The sequence below is a fragment of the Mastigoproctus giganteus genome, chromosome 5 (genome assembly GCF_048544385.1).
Source record: "Mastigoproctus giganteus isolate SK-2022 chromosome 5, ASM4854438v1, whole genome shotgun sequence".
NCBI lineage: Eukaryota > Metazoa > Arthropoda > Arachnida > Uropygi > Thelyphonidae > Mastigoproctus > Mastigoproctus giganteus.
Window position 1 is genome coordinate 88031914 of NC_143579.1, and position 25524 is coordinate 88057437.

General features: G+C 37.4%; 1 protein-coding gene across 1 annotated transcript in view; it reads right to left on the reverse strand.

The window, feature by feature from the left end:
* LOC150085546 (putative cysteine--tRNA ligase, mitochondrial) overlaps positions 1 to 25524 on the reverse strand; it is a 322579-nt gene that overhangs the window by 289436 nt on the left and 7619 nt on the right. The window contains exon 2 of the mRNA XM_090373333.1: positions 15049 to 15099. Within this exon, the coding sequence (XP_090229459.1) occupies positions 15049 to 15099 (51 nt within the window). The remainder of the gene's footprint in view (positions 1 to 15048; positions 15100 to 25524) is intronic.

The following is a 25524-nucleotide window of genomic DNA, read 5'->3' on the forward strand; positions in this document are numbered from 1 at the left end:
TGACTCTTCGAACTCTCATAGACACCGAACAGAACAGAACGCTGAGTTGGTGCCTAATTTCTTCATATTCTCTGCACCTAGCACACACAAAGACATCCTCTTGGGTATCATTCTGTTATATTCTTAGTCCATCTGCCATCATGTCTTCAAGCCATGTGTTCAGCCCAAGACCACTTTAGTTCTTTAGTTTTGATAAGAATGTCCTTTACTTGAGTTTGCTGCCTAATCCATGTGTTTCTCTTCGTATCTAACAGTCTGATTCCCAATATAATTAATTTCATTCTTCGCTGTGTAGTTCTTAGCTTCTCTTCCATTCCATTCCTTTGGTGAGTGCCCTAGTTTCACTTCTATAAGTCATGGTGGGAAGTATACATTGGTTCATTCTTTTACGTTTCAGACAAATTGGTATATTGCTCCTCAGTACATGACTATATTTCCTGAATGCTTTCCATCCAAAATTTATTCTTCTCTTAACTCCAGCCATTTATCGTTATTACAGCTAATGACTTATACCAGATAGGTATACGACTCCACCTTTTCAATTACTGCTCCTTCAATCATTATATCCCTTTCTGTGGCATACTTGCTCATCATTACTTTTTTTTAGCCATATTCATCTTTAGTCCAAAATCCTTACTAACTCTGCATAACTGATTAAGATTTTCCTCTAATTCTTTGGGATTGTGGCTTATGACCACAACGTCATCTGCAAATCATAAATAGTTTAGGTACTCTCCATCCTGCATCCAGTCTAATCTTCTGAAAGCTTCCTCAAGGGCAGCAGTAAACAACTTCGGAGATATTGTCTCCTTGTCGAACTCCTTTCTCAATTTTGAATTTGCTACTGTCTTTGTCTAGTCTAATAAAGGAGGTAGCGCTCTCATATATTTTCTTCAAAATCATAATATATGAGGTATCTATGCCTTGTCTTTTCAGTGCCCAAAACATTGCCTTATGCTGTATGGAGTCAAATGCCTTTTCATAATCCACAAATGCCAGGCATAATGGTGTTTTATTTTCATTTGCTTTCTCCATTATCTGTGATATTACGTGAAGGTGATACATAGTTGAGAATCCTGTCCTAAAGCTTGCTCTTTCGGCTGATTCTCATCAAATATTCTTTTTAATCTGTTAGTAATGACCATTGTGAACAACTTGTAGATGCGGGATAACAAGCTAATTGGTCTATAACTTCCAATTTCTGATTTATCTCCTTTCTTATGCAGCAAAACTATGATTGCATTATTCCACTCCTTAGACGTCACACCTTTTCTAATGTATTTTGTGAAGTTTTGCCAGTTTTTGTGTAATGTCTCTTCCTCTCAATTTTAACAACTCTACAGTAACCTCATTTTCCCCCAGGGCGTTCTGATTCTTCATTTTCTTCAACGCATGTTCTACTTCATCATGAAGAACATCGGGTATGTCATATGTTTTGCTAATTTGCGATCCATCTTCCCCACTGCTGACATCATTCCCTCACTCCTTGTATAATTCTCTGTAGTAGTCTTCTGCTATTTGAATTATGCCTTCTCTGCTATTTATGAGTACACCACGCTATTCTTCAGTTTCAGTATCATTTGTCTTTCTGTATTACTGCTCATGGCTGCTGATTTAAGTCCTTTGTTTTCCCTTAATGCTTGTTCTACTTTTCTTGTGTTTAAATCTTCTGATGTCCTCTCTGAATCTCTTTCTAATGGCTTTGCATAATTCAGTATACTCAATTTTCTCCTTTTCAGCGTTTATCTTGCTCTTCATTTGTTGTCTTTGGTTTATCATGACAAGTGTTTCTTGACTAATTTTTTCTTCCTTGGATTTCTTTTTACCTATAGGTTTCTTGGGCTTTATCACTTTCAGAAAGTTGTAATATTCCTCGTCGATATCTTGGTCCTGTGCAGTCTGCAGAAGCTCAAACTTGTTCTTAAGTTCCAGTACATACTGCTTTTTCTCCTCTTCTGTTATTTCAAAGACATTCGTATTATTTACTCGAGTCAGTTTTTTTTCCTTTCTTTTCTTACATCTATATCAAGTGTGCATCTTACCATTCTTTGATCACTTCACTTTTACCTTGTTCAGGACGTTAACATCATTCACGATATATCTTCTGTTAGTGAGGATAAAGTTGATTTCATTAGTTGTTAATCCATTTGGGCTCTTCCATGTCCACTTTCTGTTCACCCTTTTCTTGAAAAAAGTGTTCATTACTGACATTCCTCAAGATTCTGCAAATTCCACAAGTCATTCACCTCTTTCACCAATTTCAAAATTTCCTATAGTTCCCTTTCTGCACTGTTTTGTCTCTTTCCAACCTTAGCATTGAAGTCCCTCATAATGATAGTGTAGTGCAGGGATTCCCAAAGTGGTCAGTAGCAACCCCCAGGGGTCTTTAGTTCCTAATAAAGCCACTGGGGTCGGTAAGATTATTTTAGGGAGTCTTTAAAGAAACTATTTCCTCACAACGATAATTCTAGAAATCTAGTATTAGTATACGAAACAAGCTGTTATCTTCTTTACATGTAACCTCGTGTGAGGTTACATGTAAAGAAGTCAAAAGTATGGGGGGGAGGGAGGGGGAGAGAGAGAGAGAGAGAGAGAGAGAGAGAGAGCACTATATTTCCATATTTCCAGTTTTGTTTATTGGTCGGAGGCAAACTGTTGTTAATGGCTGTAGTCGCAAGATAACATGTGGCCTTCAAGGCCGATTCACATCCTCACGGGTTTGCAGTTTTCTGTCACGCCGACAGAAGAAAACATGTCCAGTCACTTAGACGCTCAAAGATGGCCAAAGGAGGAAAATAGCCCAACAGTATTACAATTTACAAATTTAGAGGAGGAATAAGTCAATCATTTCAGTCTGTGCCACTCATAACAATTTCTAACAAGTTTAATTTTTAGCATTGTGAAGTTGTTTTTGTTATTAAATGTAATTTTAAAAAATTTTGTTTTGTACTGTGACCGAATAAATCCTTATTCCAAATTAAACTTACAGCATTTCAACTTTCCTTAAACATACAACTAATTTTTCCTTACTGCTGACTGAATTTCAAAATTGTGTATTTTGCCCTTGTATGTCATCCTTAATTAGATTATATTGGAAATTAAATTCTACTTTATTCATTCGTAAGTACATCTTAAAACGATTTTCATCTTCTTCTAAGTCCTGCAGTAAATGATGGAATTCACTATTTTCTGTTCTCTTCCAGTTTATGTCGTGTATCCATTGCTTACTCCCTTTTGTTTTCTCGGTCAGGGCCGCATTAACGCTACAGCCAAACTGGCCATGGCAGGGGGCCCCACGCGAAGAGGGGGTCTCATTTTCAGTTTAAATATTTTCTGAAGTAGTGATAAAAAATTAAAGGTATATATTAAAGGGCCCCAAAATTAAATATGGCTGGGGGACTATTTCATTCTTAATCCACCTCTGTTCTTGGCTATAAGAAAATAATTTCCTAAATCTTCAAAATCTGAAGAAGAGGATGAAGTGTGGCAATTCATTTCGCTTCAGCTTTCCCCAAAGAGAACAACACGTATACAGGGTGTTTCAGTTAAACGTTTCAGAACTTCTAAGAGGGGTAGGGTACATCCTGACAACTCGAAATCATATAGCAATGTGGGGTCGGAAATGCTTTCCTGAAGCGGTATTGTACACAGAAGTCGTCGTGCAGCACAGATTCGATTTTCGGTCAATGTATGGGCCGGTATTATGGGAGATCACCTCATCGGACCTTACCTGTTACCGTGTCGTCTAACCGGACCTATCTACTTGATCTTTCTGCAGCAAGTATTGCCACAACTTTTGAGAGATGAACAGATTTCTGCATCGACGCAACAGACAATGTGGTTCCAACACGATGGAGCCCCTGCCCATTATAGCGGAGATGTTCGTAACTACCTGGATGTCACATTTGGTCAACAGTGGATCGGACGTGGTGGTCCCGTGCGTTGGCCTGCTCGGTCACCCGACCTATCATGTCTTGATTTTTATTTCTGGGGTCATATGAAATCGCTAGTTTATGACACCCCTGTTGACAATGCTGAGGAGCTGGTTGCAAGAATCGCAGTAGCTGCCGAAGAAATTCGAAATTCGCCTGGAGTATTCCAGAATGTTCGGATGTCCATGCGTCGGAGATGTGAGGCGTGCATTGTAGCCCGTGGAAGAAACTTCGAACACTTACTTTAATCCATGTACCTTTTGCTTCTTTTCATGTATTATTAAAACGATTTCTCACTTACAGTCTCTTTTCTTCATGGTGCTTCTGTGTACAACACCGCTTCAGGAAAGCATTTCCGACCCCACATTGCTATATGATTTCGAGTTGTCAGGATGTACCCTACCCCTCTTAGAAGTTCTGAAACGTTTAACCGAAACACCCTGTATAATGTAGCATGGTAGTAATGTGTCTCCTACGACCGACTTCACAGTTTACATTGAACAGTGTATTTACGGTCAAATGGCACTGGGAGGGGGGGGGGTTCCTTTCTCCGAGTGACCAGACACGCAAGCCGATTTTTGTTCTAGTGGTCGTGCTCAATTTTCGTTTCACCACCATTTCAGTTGTCAGACTTCAGTGCTATTTCTAGATATTTTCGTTCTGCAGTGTTTGGGAGTGGATTATTCATTTTGTTTTAAGAGTTTCTTATTAAAATTATTTTAGTAAGAGTTCGAGTTGTGTTGAAATAATTTCTTACAGAAAACTCCTAATGATCATGTCTGACGCAAAAAAGGAGTGTCGTAAATATTCGGTAGAATATTTAAATTTCGGGTTTGTGCCTTCTCCTGGTAATGAAACGAAACCAACGTCATTTATGTGAGAAAAAATTTAGTAATGATGCTATGAAACCTTCAAAAATGAAAGAACATTTAAAGAAAACAGCATAATGATAAAAGCGACAAAGACCTTGAATATTTCAAGACAATGAAGGAAAAATTTTTAAATCATACAATGCTAAAGCCCTTTATAAAATCATCTGCAGTATGGGCAGCCAGTGGTGGACTACAAGTATCGTATGATATTGCTCTCCTAATTGCAAAGAAAGGAAAGCCACATACTCTTGGTGAAGAAATAATTCTACCCTCTATAAAAATAGCAATAGAGTCATTTATGAAAAAGGATGCTAGTCCAGTTTTAAGCAGTATTTCACTTAGTAATAATACAGTGCAATGGAGGATTGCTGAGATGGCAAATGATGTCCAAACAACGGTAAATTCAGAGCTGAAAGAGGTTATGTTTGCTATGCAATTAGATGAGTCAACATTTGGAAGTATAAATATTTTAATGTCATTTGTACGGTATTACAGTACGAGTAAAAAAGCAGTAATTGACGGATTCTCCTCTTTGTCAAATCTTTAAAAACTGATTCCAAAGGTGAAACAATTTTTAGATGCATGCAAGAGTATTTTTAAAAGTATGACATTCCCTTTAGTAATATAACCGCAACTGGGATGGATGGGGCTCCACCTATGGTTGGTAAGTACAGAGGATTTTTTGCTTTAGCTAAAAAAGAAAATCCTAAAATACAAATAGTACATTGTGTTTTACATAGACAACACTTTTTTGCAAAAAACATAAGTGAAGAATTGCATGCTGCTTTGCAAATTTGTATTAAGTTAATAAATAAAATAAAAGAAAATGCTCTTAACAGCCGAATGTTTGCTATGCTATGTGAAAAAAATGACGAAAATTTCAACCAATTGCTCCTTCATACAGAAGTAAGATGGTTGTCAAAAGGTAACTGTTTGCAAAGGCTTGTAGAACTTTATAACTCAGTGGTGGAATTTGTCTGAGCACAATCAATCATTTGCTGATAACTTTAGTCAGTGTAAAAACCACCTCTCTTACCTTGCTGATATATTTTCAAAATTCAATGAAGCACAAAAAAAAACTGCAAGGCAAAGACATTACAATTATACAGAGTCGTACAATTATTTTGGGATTTCAAGAAATGTTAATGCTCTTCAAAACTTCACTGGGTCACAGAAAGTTTAACTTATTTCCAAATATGTCATCTTTAGAACAAGAAGCAAAAGGAAATTTTTCAGATGTCGACATACTTATTTATGTAGCTCACCTCGAACGCTTAAAAGAGGATTTTAAAAACATATTCAAGAATCTCGAAGATATGAAAGTTCCAGAATGGATTATGTCTCCATTTCATGCAGAGGGTGATAGGGACAATTTGGATCTAGATTTGCAAGAGGAAATTATTCAAATGAAGATGGAACTTCTTCACGGAATTTTGGACAAGTAAAAATATTATTGAAAACTACCCCAAACTGTATAAAACTGTCGAGCCTTTATTATTGACCTTTTCAAGTTTGTACGGGGTAGAAGCCGGATTTAGTCATGCTAACAGTATTTTAACTAAGCAGAGAAATCGACTAGGTCTCGAAAATAATGGAGATCTAAGGCTAAAACTAACAAATCATGAATCCAATATTTCCTCTCTTCTAAAAGCACATCAATCACATCCTTCAAATTAGACATGCGATAAGTGTTAGTGTTCATTAAATTTTTTTAATATACATTGCAAATCATAATTGGATACATTTTCTAAAAAAATTGTTTATAAAATATATTAACTTGAAGCTTATTGCTCTTGGAAGGTGGGGGGGGGGGAGATCTTTGTTATTACTGAATTTTTACTTAGGGGGAACTCTGACAAAAAAGTTTGGGAACCCCTACTATAGAATATATTGCATCTTTAATTGTGACACCCTGTTGAAAGTTGAGAATGGAGATATCCTTGCTAATCATTTATTTCATAAAATAACTTCTTTAATGGCATTTAACATTTTGGATAACTCCTTGATCCATGGGCGGAATGAAAGAAATGACACTGGATGGTAAATAACAGGAAAAAATATTTCCACAATCAGAAACTAATTTGGATTCATGAGGATGGGCCCTACAGTTACCATGAAGTAAAACACATTTTACGTATATTCTTTCAAACTGCTGGAATAGATTCATGAGTGAACAAATCTTGAAAATTTCCTTATCCATCCAAGTATTTTTTTGGGCCTTATAAGTCACTGGAAAATGCATAATTCCCTTCAAGGCTCATGGATGATGGCATTTAATAATTACTAAAGGTTTAATCCTGTGTTGGCCCAATGCATTTGCACATGTAAGAACTGTCAATCTTTCTTTATTTTGCTTAAGACCACTTTCACTTTTTTCTTTGCAACCTGACAATGTTTTTTGTAGCAAGCATTTCCAGTAGAGACTGGTTTCATTAGCATTGTATATTTAGTTAGCTGTAAGATTATTGTCATTAACAAGCTTCTCAAATGTCGCACTGTATTCTTTAGCTGCCTCTCTGTCAGCAGACTGTTTTTCTCCCACAATGTCTAAATTTAAAATTCCATGTCATGATAAATTTAGTTAACCATCCATCAGGAAAAGTAATTGCTGTATCAATGCCCATTTTATCTTTAAAATCTTTTGCTTTAGCAATAATCATTGACTCTGATACAGCCATACCTTCCAATTGTTTTAATAAAAACCACTCACGCAGCACTTTATCTAAGTTTTCTAATTTTGGCTTGTGTAAACTTTTTCTATCAGCTTTCTTATTGTTAGGTTCTGAACTTGCAGTAAATTCTAAAAGTTTGTGCTTTTAATGTTTAATATCATACAATGTTGATGATCCAATGTTATATTCTGCCATTAATACACTCCTACTTAGGCCCCATTCTATTTTCTTTATTATATCAAGTTTCAGTTATCAAGTCACTAAGCTTTAATGTTGTTCTTCTTTTCTTCTTTGTATGAGGTTTATTAACTTTAGGAGGCATAGTGAGAGGTTTTTAATTTAAAATAAATGTAAAACAGTGGTATAATCCATGATATCAGTAAAGAATTCACTTTCAAAATGGCAAACATAAACAAATACAGTAACCACGTGACTTGACGTTTTATTTTTTCGCTGTATGTAAACATCAGATCTCAATGTGCCGTTAGCTGGAATGTTTTGTTATTTGGGATGCCGTCATTTCAACAGTTTACTGTAACAGGATTACATTAAATGTTAACTCTTCTTTGTTCTTTTACTGATTTATCAGTTAACAATATTTCAATTTATCAATCATTTTCCTTGTTCCCCTGGGGGGTTGCTATAAAGAGTTTCAATATATATATAGTATTAGTATTAGTATTAGTAATGGCCTCATGGTGCAAGAAAGCCTATGGCTTATGCTGCACCAGCCAAAAAAAAAAAAAAAATCCAAACAAAACAATGATAAAAACAAAAAATAAATAAATAAATAAAATAAATAACTAAATAATAATAATAAATAAATAAATAAAAATAATAATAAATAAAATAAAATATAAATAAAAAGGAAATTAAACCTATCATCCTATGTGCTTCCCTTACCCGAAAGTACTATCCAGATGACCTTTGAATTTCCCCAAACTGTCGGCCTTTACTACCCATGAAGGCAACTTATTCCAGTAATTTATAACTCGCTGGCTAAAATAAAACTTCCTGCGGTCCAATCTAAACATTTCCCCCAGTAACTTGAATTTATGTCCCCTAGTTCTAGCATCATTTATAATCTTGAAAATTTTGTCCTCATTCATTTTACTGATGCCTCTCAGAGCCTTAAACACCTCAATCAAATCTCCTCTAAGGTGTCTAGTTTCCAAACTCTGCAACCCACATATTCGAAGTCTTTCTTCATAAGGACGGCCTTTTGCCGATCTCACCAGGCGAGTTACCCTTCTTTGCACCCTTTCAAGAAGCTCGATGGCTTTCTTTAGGTGCGGTCTCCATACTTGAACACGGTATTCCAAGTGTGGTCTAACATAAGCCTTATATAATGGGATTATCACGTCCCTATCTCTACTTGCAAAAGTTCGATAGATCATCGATAGGACACCATGGGCCTTCCTTGCAACCTGTTTACAATGCTCAGAGAATTTCATGTCTGACCGTATCGTAACACCCAAGTCCCTTTCCTCCAGTACTGGGTTTAGTTGAATTCCACCAAGTGAATAAGTTTTTTTGGGATTACTGTTTCCCAGGTGTAATACCTTACACTTTGTTGCATTAAAGCACAGCTGCCATTTTTCTGACCATCCTTGAAGTCTATCTAGGTCTCTCTGAAGAAGCTCAGCGTGACAGTGATCATTAACTACTCTACCAATTTTAACATCATCTGCAAATTTAGACATCACGCCCTCTATCCCTTCATCAATGTCGTTTATGAAAATTAAAAACAACAGTGGTCCTAATACTGATCCTTGAGAACCCCACTTCTTACATCAACCCAATCTGAGGAATAGCCATTTATCACAACCCTCTGCCTCCTGCCCTGAAGCCATCCATCTAAGGATTTTCCCAGTGATTCCAACCTGTTCCAGCTTATAAAGCAACCGCTCATATATATATATATTCAGTTAGCCACATATATATATATATATGTGGCTAACTGAACAATTAGAGCAAATTATTGTTCCGTATTTGGAACAGGACCAGGGTATGTCTGCCAGGGGCAAAGGTTGATGACGTTGTAGAGCGAATATCATCTTTTAAGGGCACAAAAGGTGATATAGTTGTACACGTTGGCACTAATAATATTAAGAGTAGGAGACCGGCAGAATTACTTAACAAGTACAGGTCACTGTTGAACAAAAGCCAAGAATTAGGGTTGAATTTGAAAGTGTCTGCAATTCTGCCTACACACGATAGGAGGGAGTATATGATACGAGCCTTGTCGATCAATTCGGCCCTGGAAAGATTGTGCAAGGCTCAAGGGGTAGAATTTTTTTCAGCCTGGACTGTACTTGTTAACAGGAGAGATTTGTTCTACAGGGATGGGATACACTTAAATAGAAAGGGTGCAAGAATATTTGCTGATGCTATCGAGGCAGTGTTAGGTGGGTCGGAAAACTGCTAGTTTGGGGGGGAGACAAAGACGAATAGATTGACAGTAGCCACTGGCAGAGGTGAAAGAGATTCTTGCACTGCTTCTATTAGAATGAGCAGAAGCCTGAAAAACAAGATGCATGATATTTTAGAGACTGCTGGGAGCCATTGCGGTACAAGTAAACACATGGGTTGTGTTAGGGTAGCTAAGAATAGAAACAGGTGCAGGTATACTTGCGTGTACACCAATGCTAGGAGTTTAGTAAATAAATTTGATGAATTTGAAGTATTGCTCAAAACATCAAAGGCAGATATTGTTGGGATATCAGAGACGTGGTGTCACACAGATATAAGGGATGCAGAACTGCAATTTGGGGAGTACAACGTCTACAGAAAGGATAGACAGGATAGGAAGTGGGGAGGGGTTATGCTATTAGTTAAGAAACACATAAAAACCAAGGAAGTGAAGCCAGTCGACATTGCTGGACAGTGCAGTGTTGAGTCAGTTTGGTGTGACATAAGCATTGGGAGATCAAAATTGAGAGTAGGAGTGTGCTATAGGCCTAATGACTCTGATGAGTATAATAAGAAACTATACAGGGAAATAGAGTGGGCCAGTAAATCAGAGAGTCTTATAATGGGGGATTTTAATTTCCCAGATATTGACTGGAATTTGTGGGTTGGTCACTCACACACTAGCAAGGCTTTTGTGGATTTATTGGATGATTGTTTTCTACATCAGCATGTTCGGAAGGCAACTAGAGGGAGTAATACTCTGGATTTGATTATCAGCAGTGATTCTTCATGTATTAAGAATCTGCAGATAAATGAACCACTAGGTGGCATTGATCACAGTGTGCTGAAGTGGGATTTACTCAAAGAGGTAACTACCATTATGGGTAAAGGGAAGGGTTATTGCTTCCGTAAAGGCGACTACGATGGACTGAGACAGTATTTAAATTCTATACAGTGGGACCAACTGATGATGTTACCATTTTGAATTTGCTGTTACCAACAGCAAATTCAAAATGGGAAGCATTCAAAGAACTTATCTTGGAAGCTACTAGGCTTTACATACCAACTAAGAAATACTGTTCAAGGTTTAGGCCAAAATGGATGTCAGATGAACTAATGAGGCATATGGCAGAGAAGAAAAATGCATGGGATACTTACAAATTAACACATGACACAGAAGCCTATGATAGATACAAGATGATATGCAACCAAGTTACAAAGGAGGTTAGGCAGGCGAAGGCAGATTACGAGAAATCCTTGGCAAGGGATGCAAAGAAAAACAGCAAAGAGTTCTTTACTTATGTAAACTCTAGAAGGAAGGGGATGAATCAAATTGGTCCACTTGATATTGATGGGTCAACTGTTGATGATCCTGCTCAGGTAGCTAAGAAACTAAATGAATATTTTGCATCGACATTCACACATGAGGAGTTATTCAGCAAGGGGAATGCCAGAGGTGTATTCAACTCTAGTAGTAAGCTACAGAATCTTGAAATAACTGGGTGTAAAGTGGAGGAGAAACTGTTGAAGATAAACACAAGAAAGGCACCCGGGGGTGGATGGGATCTATCCAGTTATATTAAAGGAGGCAGCAAAGGAAGTAAGCAAACCCTTAGCCATAATTATGAGAGCTTCCTTGGACTCAGGGGAGGTACCCATAGACTGGAAATGTGCAAATGTGACCCCAATTCACAAAGGAGGATCAAAGGCTGACACAAGTAATTATAGACCTGTGAGCTTAACTTCTGTTCCAGGAAAATTAATGGAGGCACTGGTTAAAGAAGCACTGCAGGATCATTTAGACAAGACTTCAGTTATAGCTCGGAAACAGCATGGTTTTGTTAAGGGGAAGTCTTGCCTGACCAATTTGATTGGATACTATGACGCAGTCACAAAAGAACTGGATGCAGGGAATAGCTTTGATATTATATACTTGGACCTTAGAAAGGCTTTTGATACTGTTGCACATGGAAGAGTGCTACACAAATTGGAGCAGTGTGACACTGGAGGCAAATTGCTGCTATGGATAAAGGGATGGTTGAGGGGGAGAAGACAGAGAGTGGTAATCAATGGACACTGCTCATCGTGGACTAATGTTATTAGTGGAGTCCCTCAGGGCTCAGTGTTGGGTCCATTATTGTTTTCTGTATTTATAAATGATATTGATGATGGTATATCAGACTTAATGTCCAAGTTTGCAGACGATACAAAGGTTGGCAGGGTTGTCAAGGACACTACTGACACTATGCTACTGCAACAGGATCTGGAAAGGTAGAGCAGATGGGCTGAGAGGTGGCAAATGAAGTTTAACATTGACAAATGTAAAGTGCTACACATGGGAAACAGCAACCCCAGAGCAACGTATCAACTCTGTGGTACTACACTGACAGTGGTAGAGAATGAAAGGGACTTGGGGGTGGTTGTGCAGGCAGATATGAAGAGTTCTCTGACAGTGCAGACAGGCTGCAAGAGTAGCTCATGGAGTATTGTCAATGATATACAGGAATTTTTCCAGCAGGGATAAGGAGGTGATTATTCCCTTGTGTAAGGCAATGGTCAGGCCACACCTGGAGTACTGTATACAGGTCTGGAGGCCTCATTTCAAGAAGGATGTAGAGCTGCTGGAACGAGTACAGAGAAGGGCAACAAGATTTGTGAATGGAACAAAGGGGTGCTCTTACGAAGAAAGGCTTAAGTTTTGCAAATTACAGTGTCTGGAGACTAGGCACCAGCGAGGTGATCTGATAGAGTTGTATAAAGCCTTGAATGGTTTGAGCATTCTCAATGCTGATGGGATTCTTCCTCTAGCTCAGAAGAATCACCTGAGAGGGCATAAATTCAAATTGAGGAAAGACAGATGTAGGATAGACGTGCGGAAATTTGCCTTTAGCCAGCGGGTGGTTGGTTGGTGGAACAGACTTCCATCCCTTGTAGTGGAGGTTGATAGCCTAAATAAGTTTAAGGCTCAGCTGGACAGGTATTTTGAACGAACAGAGGGGTGAAGTGGAAGTGGGTTTTTTTTTTTTTTTTGGCTGATGCTGCATAAGCTTGCTTTCTTGCATCAAATGCCTCTACTAATGCTAATTTACCACTGCTGTATTCTTTAATTAAATTTTAAAATATTTTACAGCATTTTTTAAATATTTTATTACTTAATTATTATTTTCTTTTACGCAAAAGAGGAGGAGAAAGACACCAGGCTTGTGTACCTTTGAAAAACCTAAAATTCAGTTAATTGGTAGCATGAATAATAATAAAATTATATTACTGAAAATGGCATTTGCATACAGGATCAATCTCTTTAATTGTACACACACACACACACACACACACACACACACACACACACACACACACACACACACACACACACACACACACACACACACACACACACACACACACACACACAAAACAATTCTAAAGATGAGAGATTAGTTGAAATTATAAAGTGAAAAAAAAAAAATGGTACCTTAACCACAAATAATCTTTAAATGAGATATTCTCTTCAATGACATGTTTACTAACATCATATAAAAAAAAATTTCAGGTAGGGAAATAAGAGTGTTACAAACTAATAAGATATTACCAAACAGTATCCATACTTACACATCTCATCAAATTAACTTTAGAACAGTTTATTTTAAGTTTAGAGATAAAATATATATACAAAAGACAGCCTTAGCATGGGAAACTCATTGTGACCAACCAATCACTGTGAATATATTCATGAAGAACTTGGAGGGCACAACCATCTGGTGGGCCATTTTAAGGTCTTCCCTATGGGCCCAATTCATGGATTGTGTGTTCATAATTTGGAAACATGGTCAGAAAAAAATTACATAAATTCAAAGAATATCTAAACTGCATTCATCAGACCATTAAGTTAAAGCTTGAGATTGAGGCCTATTGATTGCCTTTCTTGGCTGTCCTAATGACCAAAAAGAAAGAAAGAAAGGCAGGTTAGATTCTCAGATGTACATGAAGCCAACTGATTTGGCCAATATATAAACTTTGCATTTGATCACACACACAAAATGAAAAGAAATATTATCAATTTGTTAATGAACAGATGTTTGAAAATTTGCAATGACAAAAAAAAAAAAAAAAAAAAAACATGGAGCTAATCATCAGTATTACAGGAATAACAGGTACCCAAGTAATTTAATGAAGACCATAGAAAAATATCTGAACATAACCAATAACACAATAAGGATTGTGAATGACTTAACTAATAACACAACACACAATGTGAATTACAAAAGAGTGGTAGTAATTTTTATACAAAAAATATTAGTGAAAAAAAAAAAAAAAAAAACAATCTGTAAAAAGTACAGGCATTTAAAAAGTACAGGCAAAGTGACATTTAAGCCAATTATGAAGATGGAGGGCTGGCTTTAAAATCTGACACAGCATAAAAGAATCATATAATATACAAAAATGAAAAAAGAATATACATAAGCAAAACAAAAAAAAAAATTTCAAATGCTCATAGATGAACACAACAAACATGTAGCTAAAGTGCACACAAAAACAACTCGAATTGGCAAAACATTCACACGAATGCATTCAGGCATATAGTGATAGAAACTCTGCAGGAATAGGGGAGTGGAACTGAAAAGACTAAAAAAAAAAATAATAATAATAATAATAATATTTTTCAGTAAGATGACTCATACAACATGATGTCAGCAGTTAGAGAAAGGCTAGTTCATAATCCTCATTCTGACTTGTTCTGCATGTGAACAAAGAACCTGAAAAAGAGTTTGTAACATGATGTTAGATTAATAAAATTATTTTTTGTAGTGTATAAATTGTTTCTTGAAAAACTGACAACTATAATATATAAAAAATATAATAATAAAAAAAACTAAGCAGCAGCCATTATCAATCCACTGAAGAATGGAAGCTTCCTCAACAATTCGTGTTAAGGGAAATGGACCATAATCTGCCACGCTGGTCCAGTGTAGGTTGGCAGATCGATCATATTTAGCAGTCAGGGGCTTGAACTCTGGTCTACTCAAAGAACACATGCTACTGCACCCAAGCTCCTGGCAGACAACTAAAATTTTTACTCCACTACGCATAATTCAGAATGTATTCTTAATTTGAATAAAGTTTCCTATACCTATTAATAATAATTAATGTACATATACTGACCAGGCATGTCCAATATGAGCTTCATCATACACAGTAGGTCCACACATATACCTAACAAAAAGAATTGAAGAAAATTTAACTGACAAATAAAAAAAATAAAAAAAATTTAGAGATACAGATAATTTCCTACAAGAGTACTTTAGACATCAAGCTTCAGCAAACACAGCATACTTTATTTATCCTTATGATTAAAATGACCAAATTTTCTGTAATCTAAACTAGGACACTTTGCTACAATTTGGCCATGTTAAAATGAGATAATCAATTTTGAAAATGAAAAAAATCTTAACTCTTAAGTTAAGAAACGTTTCAATTGACTAATGGTTGCTGAAAATTAGCAGAGCAGAGGAGTATACAGGGCAATAATCACGGTCAGATTTGCAGCAAATCCGGTTGACATGGTAATTATACAAGTTTATATGCCAACCTCAAATAGTGCTTGCAAATTAGTTGAGGAGACATATGAACAGTTGGAAGAATTAAGATGGAAAACCAGGTCAAGAGACAACGTGATAATTATGGGGGAGTGGAATGCGGTGGTTGGAGAGAGAAGGGAAAAAAAGACTGTGGGGAAATTTGGTCTGGGTGTGAGAAATACAAGAGGTCAATGCTTAATGGAGTTTTGTACAGAAGAGAGTCTAATGGTAGCAAATACGTGGTTTAATGCACCACTCTGCAGAAGATATACAGGGAAGAATCCTGGCAACTCATGAAGTTACCAAATTGATTATATCTTAGTTAAACAGAGATACCGTAACCAAGTGAAGAAAGCAATGTCCTATCCGGAGCAGATCACTCAATTGTGAAGATGAATGTGGAACTAAAACTGAAGTGCCTGAATAAAAGGAAATCATTCATGAGATGGAACGTTGAGAAATTTAGGCAGAAGAGAGCAAAAAATGTGTTTCAAGATCTGACCAAATTAGGAAAATTTGGTCATATGGTATCTTGAATAGAACTCAGCATGGGTTCAGTAACGGTAGGTCACGACGGACCAATTTAATAAATTTGGATGTATTCGTTAAATGGTTGGATGTAGGTAACAATTTTAATTTTATATATCTAGATTTCAGTAAAGCTTTTGATACTGTCCCTCATGGGAGGTTGCTACATAAATTTAAAAAAGTTGGAGTTATCGGTAAGACCCTTCCTACCCTGGATTGCAAGCTGGTTAAGAGACATGAAACAGACATATCCTAAATGGTCAGTCTTCAAAGTAGACAAGTGGAGTCCCTCAGGGTTCAGTTTTGGTTCCCTCTTATTTCTAATTTTCATAAATGAAATTGATGAGGGTATCCAAAGGAAGCTGCCAAAGTCTGCAGATGATTTGAAAGTCACCAAATTAGTGAAAAAATTAGGAGGAAGCATTGGATCACAGAAATTTTACTGCAGGAAATGGATAAGAGGAGGAGACTGAAAGGCCAAAAAAATTATGATGATCAAAGGAACCATAGTAGATTGAAGAATGAAACTGTAAAGGAATGTAGGAAGGCTAAAGAACAGTGATGGGCATAGAACTGTCAAGGGATTGAAACAATCGAGCAAAGTCGGGTGGACTTGGCGCATAGAAAAATCAGAGAATTAACAAGAAAAAGTAGGGGAATCCAAACGCGAGCAATGCACAATGAAAAGGGAATGACAATACTAAACTTCGAAGAAAAAAAGGAAAGATGGAGGAGTTATGTTGAAGAACTTTATGACAATTCAAGCACATACACATGGAGGAATACTTTTTTTTTTTTTTTTTTTTGTTAGTTGTTGGCACATCGGCTTTTGTGGCCATAATGCACCCCCCAAGGTTTTTGCACTACTCTGATCCAAGCCTGAGGCGGGATTCGAACCCTTGACCTTTGGGTTGCCAAGTCAAGGATCAAACTTTACCCACCTGGCTAGCCCGGTTGGCTGGAGGAATATGGCCAGTGGCAGACTGGTCAGGGTATCAGCTTGCCCAATAGCAAGTGGGGCCCCTTGCAATAACATTAGACAATATGTTAAAAATGTTAATGATCTTTTAGTAGCTTGAAAATATAATAGAAGTTCCAATATTATTACTGTATGCAACTAAAATTTACGTTGTATTACTATTTTAATAAAATCATTTTGCGAGGATACTTTATATTTAAGAATATAATAAATAACTCTGAAAAAATAATTCTGATTCGGGTTATGTGAGGCCGATGCATACGTTATATAAGCTCGAATCTTTACTATTGAAACTGCACAATGAAGCTTAGCTGGGAATCCCAGTCTGGGATCGTGATGTGCAAACGGAGTCAACTTTGTATCGAGCTATTGCATACAATGCAAAGACAACAAATATTTTTCATTGCGTCGGCCTCAGTTTGAGTGTGCTTCGTCAGCTCTTCACCTCGTGCTTGCTGTGTTTTATGTGTTTTATAAAAGGTATGTATTTAATTAATATTTTTTTATATACTGTGGCCCTATGCCCTTTAATTTAAATATAATGTATTTTCTTTCATTGTATGAAATTAGTATAAAAATACTAGTAGCAAATATATTTAAGCTGCAGTCTCAAATAATAATATATACGAGTAATGCAAGTTTAATAAATAATGATACCTTTTATTTACTCTACGGTTAAAATTACTGTAATTGTTAAAATTGTTGTTAATAATAGCTGCATCTACAAAAGAACATTTCCATTGATGTGTTCTTGTGGCAAGGTCCATTATGTATTTCTAGCAGAAATACATAATGGACCTTGCTACTGTACTGTAGAAATATTCTACAATACACTACAACAGTTAACAAACAAAATGCAGAATACAGCAACACAATAATAATAACAACTTATTATTATCAAATTAAAACGTACAAATAGCCAACTTATGCATATGTTGGATTCAACATTTAATTGCAGATGTTCATTTTTCCCAACGTGGAGTATTTTTAATTAAGTTTTAATTTCAGGAATATTACCCCTACCAGCATGGAAAAGAAAAAGCATAAATCTGGATTACTGAAACACAGAGCGACAAGAAGCAGAAAGACAGGAATCAGCCAAGTGATGCAGGTCTATAACAGATTTTATAATACCACAACCACCATCCACATCAATGTACAGTTCCACAACAAGAACAGGAAAGAGCTACTTTGAATGTAGAGACAAATATAATAGCATCCTTTACTCACCAACCTAGGCCCAGTACTTCTTCTGGCTTCATTGTTCCAGTATCTGTACTATCTGTAGTTGCAACATCTGAACACGTAGCTTCAACTAGTTACAGGGAATCAGATATACCTTCAGGCATAAATGACTTGGTTTCTGAAGCGCATCCTATAAATGAACCTACACAAGAAAATGAAAGATCAACTGCTGGAATCTTCCAATATCCATCACGAGCAAATCTGAAACAATTTTTTGCTGAACATCCATTTCAGCTACTTGATCTGCCATTCAATGCTCGTTTGTACGAGAAGAAAATTATGAATGACTCAGTCCCAAGAAAATGGCTAACATATAACAAAGAAAATAGGTGCTTATATTGTTCCTGCTGCTTGGCCTTTAAGTCTCCCAACATTTGTAATCCATCACCCTTTGAACATTGCTTTAGTGACTACAGGTGTATTAGCCAGAGCTTGGCTTTACACGAATCGACAACAACACATGTTAGAAATGTTCAGCAATTTATCAGTGTGGTTAATGATGGCACCTTTGATATTTTTTTGCATCTTCACTAATTAAAAAAGAAAGAAATGTTGAAGCAGAGGAGTATTGTCATGAAGATTATAGACATCATAAAGATGTTACGCAAGCAAGCACTTCCATTTCGAGGTCAAAGAAATGAATCGGCCTACACTCTGGATAATGAGGTTTTGAATCAGGGCAATTTTTTTGCTACAGTGCAGTTGATGGCAAAATATGACCCCATTATGGCAGCTCACATATCTACTGTATACTGCCAGTAATATGTACAATATATGTACAATACATGTACACTGAAATTACTAAAAAATATACATTTATTTTGCAAAAATTTTAATTGTACCTTTTTTCCAGTTATGTATTTTTTGAAAATTTTATTTATTTCTTATAAAAATTAAATGATAGCCTTATAGTTGTGTGTGGGCCCCCTTTGTCTCCTGGCAACCAATATTTTTAGACCCAGTCCACCACTGAATACGGCACTAGAAGAACAAGAAAACATGGAGGAGGAAATATCTAAGCATGAATTCAACACAGCCTTAAAGTCCATTAGCAATAACAAAGCAACAGGAATTGACAGCATACCTGCAGAGCTTTTAAAATACAACAGAGAAAATCTGAAGCCTTATTTGAACTGATAAAGATGATATACAGGGATGAGCATTGGCCGGAGGATTTCTGCACATCAATCAAAACTATGTCTTATTACCCATGCATCCTTTGAAAGTTATCAAAGTTTGTATGGAGAGATGACTCACAGTGTGGTTTTCGCAGAGGCAGATAGACGAGAGATGCTATTGGAACGTTGAGAATGTTTGGTGAAAAACATGGGAAGAAACCTCTATGCATGTTCTGTGGATTACGAGAAGGCATTTGATAGTTGTTGTTGTATTTGGGTTTTTTTGGCACAAGGGCCTCTTGGGCCATATTGTGCCTGTTCATGATTTGTTTGTCACTATGATCACAGTCTATTATACAGATTTATGTGCTTCAAAAAATTAAACAGTTCCTCGAAATTTGCTTCATTGCCAAGAATATGAAATAAGGTTAAGGATTCCTGTAAGTTGGACAGGAAGCTAAAGTTTGATTTTCTCACTGTTGAAAGTTGGGGACATTCTATGAAGATGTGTTTTATTGTTAGCTGCGACTGACAAAAGAAACACTGAGGAGGATTCTCTCCCATAAGCAAAAACAGGTGAGTTGAATGCGAATGGCCGATGCGGAGCCTTGCTAGAATCACTTCTTGTCGCCTGCTTCTCCTGGAACTAGATGTCCACGGTTGTGGCTCTTTTTTTTTTATCTGCAGCAGTTTATTATTGGTTTGAGTTTTCCAAAGGAGAGACCATTGTGTCCTGCATGTGGTTTTAATGGCAGATTTGTGATCGGTGTAGGGAACTTTTAGTTGTCTGGAAGATCCAGTCGAGATGTTTTTCAGCAGCATCCGCATGTTCATTGCCTGAGATGCCAACATGACCAGGGATCCAGCAGAAGGTAAACCTTCTGATTGACTGTTTGATAGTGAAATAACTCAGACCGGATCTCTTTAATAATGGGGTGAGAGGGAGAAAAAGTAGATTGAATGGCAGTGATTGCACTTAAGGAGTCTGTATATATCAAGAATTCCTTGATGTGGTACTTGTTTATATTATCTAGAGCCAGTTTTATTGTGAATAATTCTGCAGTATAGATACTGCATTCAGTGGAAAGAGACACAGCTACTGAGAAGGTGGAAGAAACTGCTGCAGCACCTACAGCTGTAACTGTTTTGGAGCCATCAATATAGATATGTACTTTTCCTGAGTTTTCCAAGGAATTCGATTTATGGAGCTGTTGAAAATTTGTATTAGCCAGGGATGTCTTTTCCCCATCTTAAAAAGAAATTGTCACAGAGAGGTACGAATTCAGTCCAGGGAGGTTCAGGAGTACCAAGGTCTTGGAAGACATTCCGAAAATTAATATTCCAACTTGATCATGAGCTCTTGCAGTCGAAGCCCTGCGGGGCCATTCTTATTAGGTTTATGATATAGCATGGTGTATTTAGGGTCGAACAAGTGCTGCCAGCTAGGATGTGATGGAATACTCTTAATTTGTAGTGCATAGTTACATAATAAGGATTTTCTCCTTAGGTGCAGTGGAGGTTCATTTGCCTCAATATACAGGCTGTGGATCGGAGATGTTCTGAAGGTTCCCACAGCTATCCTAAGGGCACTATGCTGTATGGTGTTCAGACGTAATAGCGAACTATTCCTAGCAGAGTCATAGACAGGTGATCCATAATCTAAGCATGATCTTATTAAAGCTCTATAGAGATGAAGAAGAGAGCTTTTGTCAGCACCCCAGGACATAGCGGAAACGGCTCTTAGGATGTTCAGATTTTTAAGACACGTAGTTCGAAGGTAAGATATATGGGAAGCAAAATTAAGTTTATCATCTAAATGTAACCCCACAGACAAAAATTGTTAGTGACAGGTATCAGGCTGTTTTTTTAAAATATTTCTGGATCCGGGTGGAGTTTTCATTTTTTACAAAAGTGAATTGCAGTGGATTTTTTTTCTGCTAAAGAATAACCATTCCGCAGTGTCCATGATTCTATTTTAGCTAAGGAAATTTGAAGTTGTCTTTCAATAGTGTTCATAGTTTGGGATTGACAGGAGATAATGAGGTCATCGGCAAACGTGTACGATTCTACTGTATTTGGTACTTCCCATGTCATATTTGTAATTCTTACTGCAAATAATGTTTGACTTAGAATGGAACCCTGTGGTACACCCTCCTCTTGTTCAAATGATTTGGATACCTTACCTGAAACGTTCTGTTGCATAGAAAGTTTTGTATAAATTGTGGTAACTGACCTCCCAAGCCCAAAAAATGGTGATCCTTTAGTACACCATATTGCCAGGTGGTATTGAAGGCTTTCTCAATATCGAGATTAATCATGACTAGATGTTCTCTCCTTATGAAGACATTTCAGATGTTTGCCTCTGCTTTTATCATCACATCTAGCGTGGATCGGTTCTTTCGAAATCCATACTGGCTGCTGTTTAGTAAGTTGTTTGTTTCCAGGAACCACGTTAACTGCCTTGCCTATAAACCATTTTTTCTAGGACTTTTCCTAGACAACTAGTCAATGAAATTGGCCTGTAGTTATGCAGAAAGGTACGATCCTTTCCTGGCTTCGGGAAGGCTAGAACAATTGAGTGACGCCAGGAGAGTGGGTAGGTATTTTCTAAGAAAATACGGTTGTAATATTTTAACAAAAAAATTCTTTTTGCTCTGTTGTCAAGCTGTTTTAACATTATATAATAGACCCCATCTGGCCCAGCAGCACTACTGGGTGTTTTATTGAGTGCCCCTAGAAATTCTGTTAATGTGAATGGCTGGTTGTATGGATGTGAAACTGCCGTAGAGAAATTAATCTTATGCTTTTCTGCAGATTCTTTAATTCATTGAAAGGTCGAGTTAAAGGTGGATATTGCTGATATGCTGGCAAATGATTCCGCTAAGGCATTTGCTATTTCTCCCGGTGATGACAACTCTTTCCCTTCCAAATTTAGTATTGTAGTTGGTGACTGAACGTATTTGCCATTGAGCATTTGAATTTTCCTCCAAATGATTCTACTATCGGTGTCCTTATTTATACTTGAGGAAAAGCTAATCCAGGCTTCTTTTTTTGCATTTCTTCTTATTTTACGGAACTTGGCTTTCAGTCTTTTGAAGTTAATTAGGTTACTAGTTGTGGGGAATTTACGAAATAAATTCCAAGATCTGTTTTTTTCCTGTTTCGCATGCATACAATCTTGGTTTCACCAATAGTTACTGTGTTTCTGTTTCCCCGGTAAAGATTTTGATATTGCAATGGTAGCAGCTAGTAATATTTGAGTAGTAATGTGTTCCGTGACATTTTCTATGGTCTGAGATTGTATTATTTTATCATCTAACTGAACATGAGAGGCATATTCACTCCAGTGTGCCCTACGGAATTTCCAAATGGAGCGACGTGGTGAAGGGGAGTTTGCTCGTGTTTGGAGTTTGTAGAGCATTGGCAGGTGATCACTGTTCGGTGGATTTTCAAGAACGGACCACTCCATAATAGTATATATGGAGGGAGAACAAATCGAGAGATCTATTGAACTCATGGATCCAGTCGAAAAATGAATGTAGGTTGGCTCGCCAGTATTTAAAATGGTGAGTTGATAAGCATCAAGAAAGGATTCTATTAGCTTACCTCTCTTGTCAATTGATGGAGATCCCCACAGCGAATGATGTGCATTGAAGTCTCAAAGCAAGCAAAACGGAGATGGTAGCTGGTCTATTAGATTTTCTAGGTCATCTGAAGAGAATAAGAAATTAGGAGGGATATATATTGACGCTATTGTAAGAGTGATGCCAATTACAATACGCACTGCCACTGCTTCAAAAGGGGTCTGAAGAGCAATATGTTTCGATGGAACGTTGTTTCTAACAAGAATTGCCACTCCTCCACAGGCTGATGACTCTATTCTCCTATCTCGTCTGAAGATAGTGTAATTTTTAATGGTGGGATACTCGTGCATTTAAGTAGATTTCCTGTGGGGATATGCCTGCTAGATCATACCGGTCAATGAGATCATTTAAATCGTCTTTTGTATTTCGAAAGCTTCTACAATTCCATTGGAAGAATCTTTCCTTAAGTGGTCTTGTTGTTTATTTTTGTTTCTGACTGCTTTTTAGTTGAAACTTGCTTGCATCGATCCGATTTCGCTTTCTCTTTCTTTGGAAAGTAGGGACGTGTGACGTCCATCTCATCAGTTGCATGAAGTTCTAATATACTATCATCTAATTCACTGCGTTGGTCAACATCCATTTTAGTACTGCTTTAGTCCACTCTTCAACCCCGTTGAAACTGGTGGGTTCAGTACTTTAGTTTCTGCCACTTTTGGTTTTGCTGTTTGAGGCACGTTGATTGGAATGATAGTTGGGGTGTTACTGGCTTGTTCAGCTTTTTGTTGTGAAGGACACTGTTTGGAAGCAGAGAGCAAGGAACGTGCCCAATCAGCGATGGATATATTTGGAGGAACTGTAACATCTGTTTGAATACCAACTGACTGAAATTGTTTAGCAGCAGTGGCATATGTATGCTTTGGTTCTGTTTTGAGTATTTCTCGACTTTATATTTTTGGATTTTTTTCCCTTGTTTCCATAATTCGCATATTTTGGAAAAAGCAGGGTGATTACCTTTACAGTTTGGGCATTGAGAAGTAGCAGTGCATTCAGATTGATTATGATCCTTTGATCCACAATTTGGACATATTGCCTCACCTCTACATGCAGTTTGGGAGTGTCCGTATTTTTGGCACTTATAGCACCTGATTGGATTTGGGATATAAGGATGCACACGGCAATGAAGATAGACAGCTTTAACAGATGTTGGTAGGATAGGAGAGCTAAAAGTGAGGATTATACTCCTTGTGGGAACAAGGATACCATCTTTCCGAGTCAGGATTCTTCTTGCTTGGATTACTTTTTGTTCTCGAAGTTCTTGGACTATTTCCTCTTTTGATACATTTAATAAGTCCCATTTTGCGGAGCACCTTTCCGCATCCTCCGGGATGCGGAAAGGTCAGGGAATGAAAGGTCAGGGAATGTGGTCTTAGTTGCTAATGCTCCTAAAAACCAAACAACTAACAAACATTTGCTTACTTCCTTTGCTGCCTCCTTTAATATAACTGGATAGATCCCATCTACCCAAAGTGCCTTTCTTATGTTTATCTTCAACATCTGACATTGTTGTTGTTGTTGTTGTTGTTGTTATTTGGTTTTTAGGAGCATTAGCAACTAAGGCCATATTGCTCCGGGATATGCGGTGGTCATTCCTTGACCTTTCCGCATCCTCCGTATTTGGTGGTGACGGACTCGAACCCCGGTCTAATCAAGAAGCATGTGCTACGCACTGCTGCTCCTTCCCACCTGGCTATGGAGGCGCCCATCTGACATGGCCGAGAGGTCAGGAACATAAGTCCAGTAGTATGTGCTCTTTGAGTGGACTGGGTTTGAGTCTGCGACTTCTAAATACGATTAATATTTGTACTGATGATTTATTGTAAACTTCACTGACCTGGTGGTCGTGCCAGAGTACAAACAAGAACATTATTTATTTATTCATTTATTTATTAGTTTCTGCTCCACTTTGCGCTTTGTTATTACAAAATCATTTAGCTCACTGCAGCCAGGTGGGAAGGAGCAGCAGTGCGTAGCACACGCTTCTTGATTAGACCGGGGTTCGAGCCCGTCACCACCAAATACGGAGGATGCGGAAAGGTCATTCAGGGAATGACCACCGCATATCCCGGAGCAATATGGCCTTAGTTGCTAATGCTCCTAAAAAAAAAAAAAAAAAAAAAAAACCAAATAACAGCTCACTGCCAGAGTTTAATTCAACCTCTGGCATTCCCCTCCTTGAATAACTCCTCATGTGTAAATGTAGATGCCAAATACTCATTCAGTTTGCTAGCTGAGCAGGAACATCAACAGTTGAACCATCGATATCAAGTGGACCAATCTGATTCAGAATTTAAATCTGTCTCAGACCACTGTAGTCACCTTTACAAAAGCAAAAACTCTTCCCTTCACCCTTGATGGTAGTTACCTCTTTGAGTAAATCCCACATCAGAACACTGTGAACACTGTCCCCTAGTGGTTCCTTTATCTGCAGATTCTTAATGCATGAAAGACCAAGAGAATTACTCACTCTAGTTGCCCCCCAAATACGTTCTGTAGAAAACAATCACCAATAAATTCACACAAGCCTTGCTAGTGTGTGAGTGACCAAC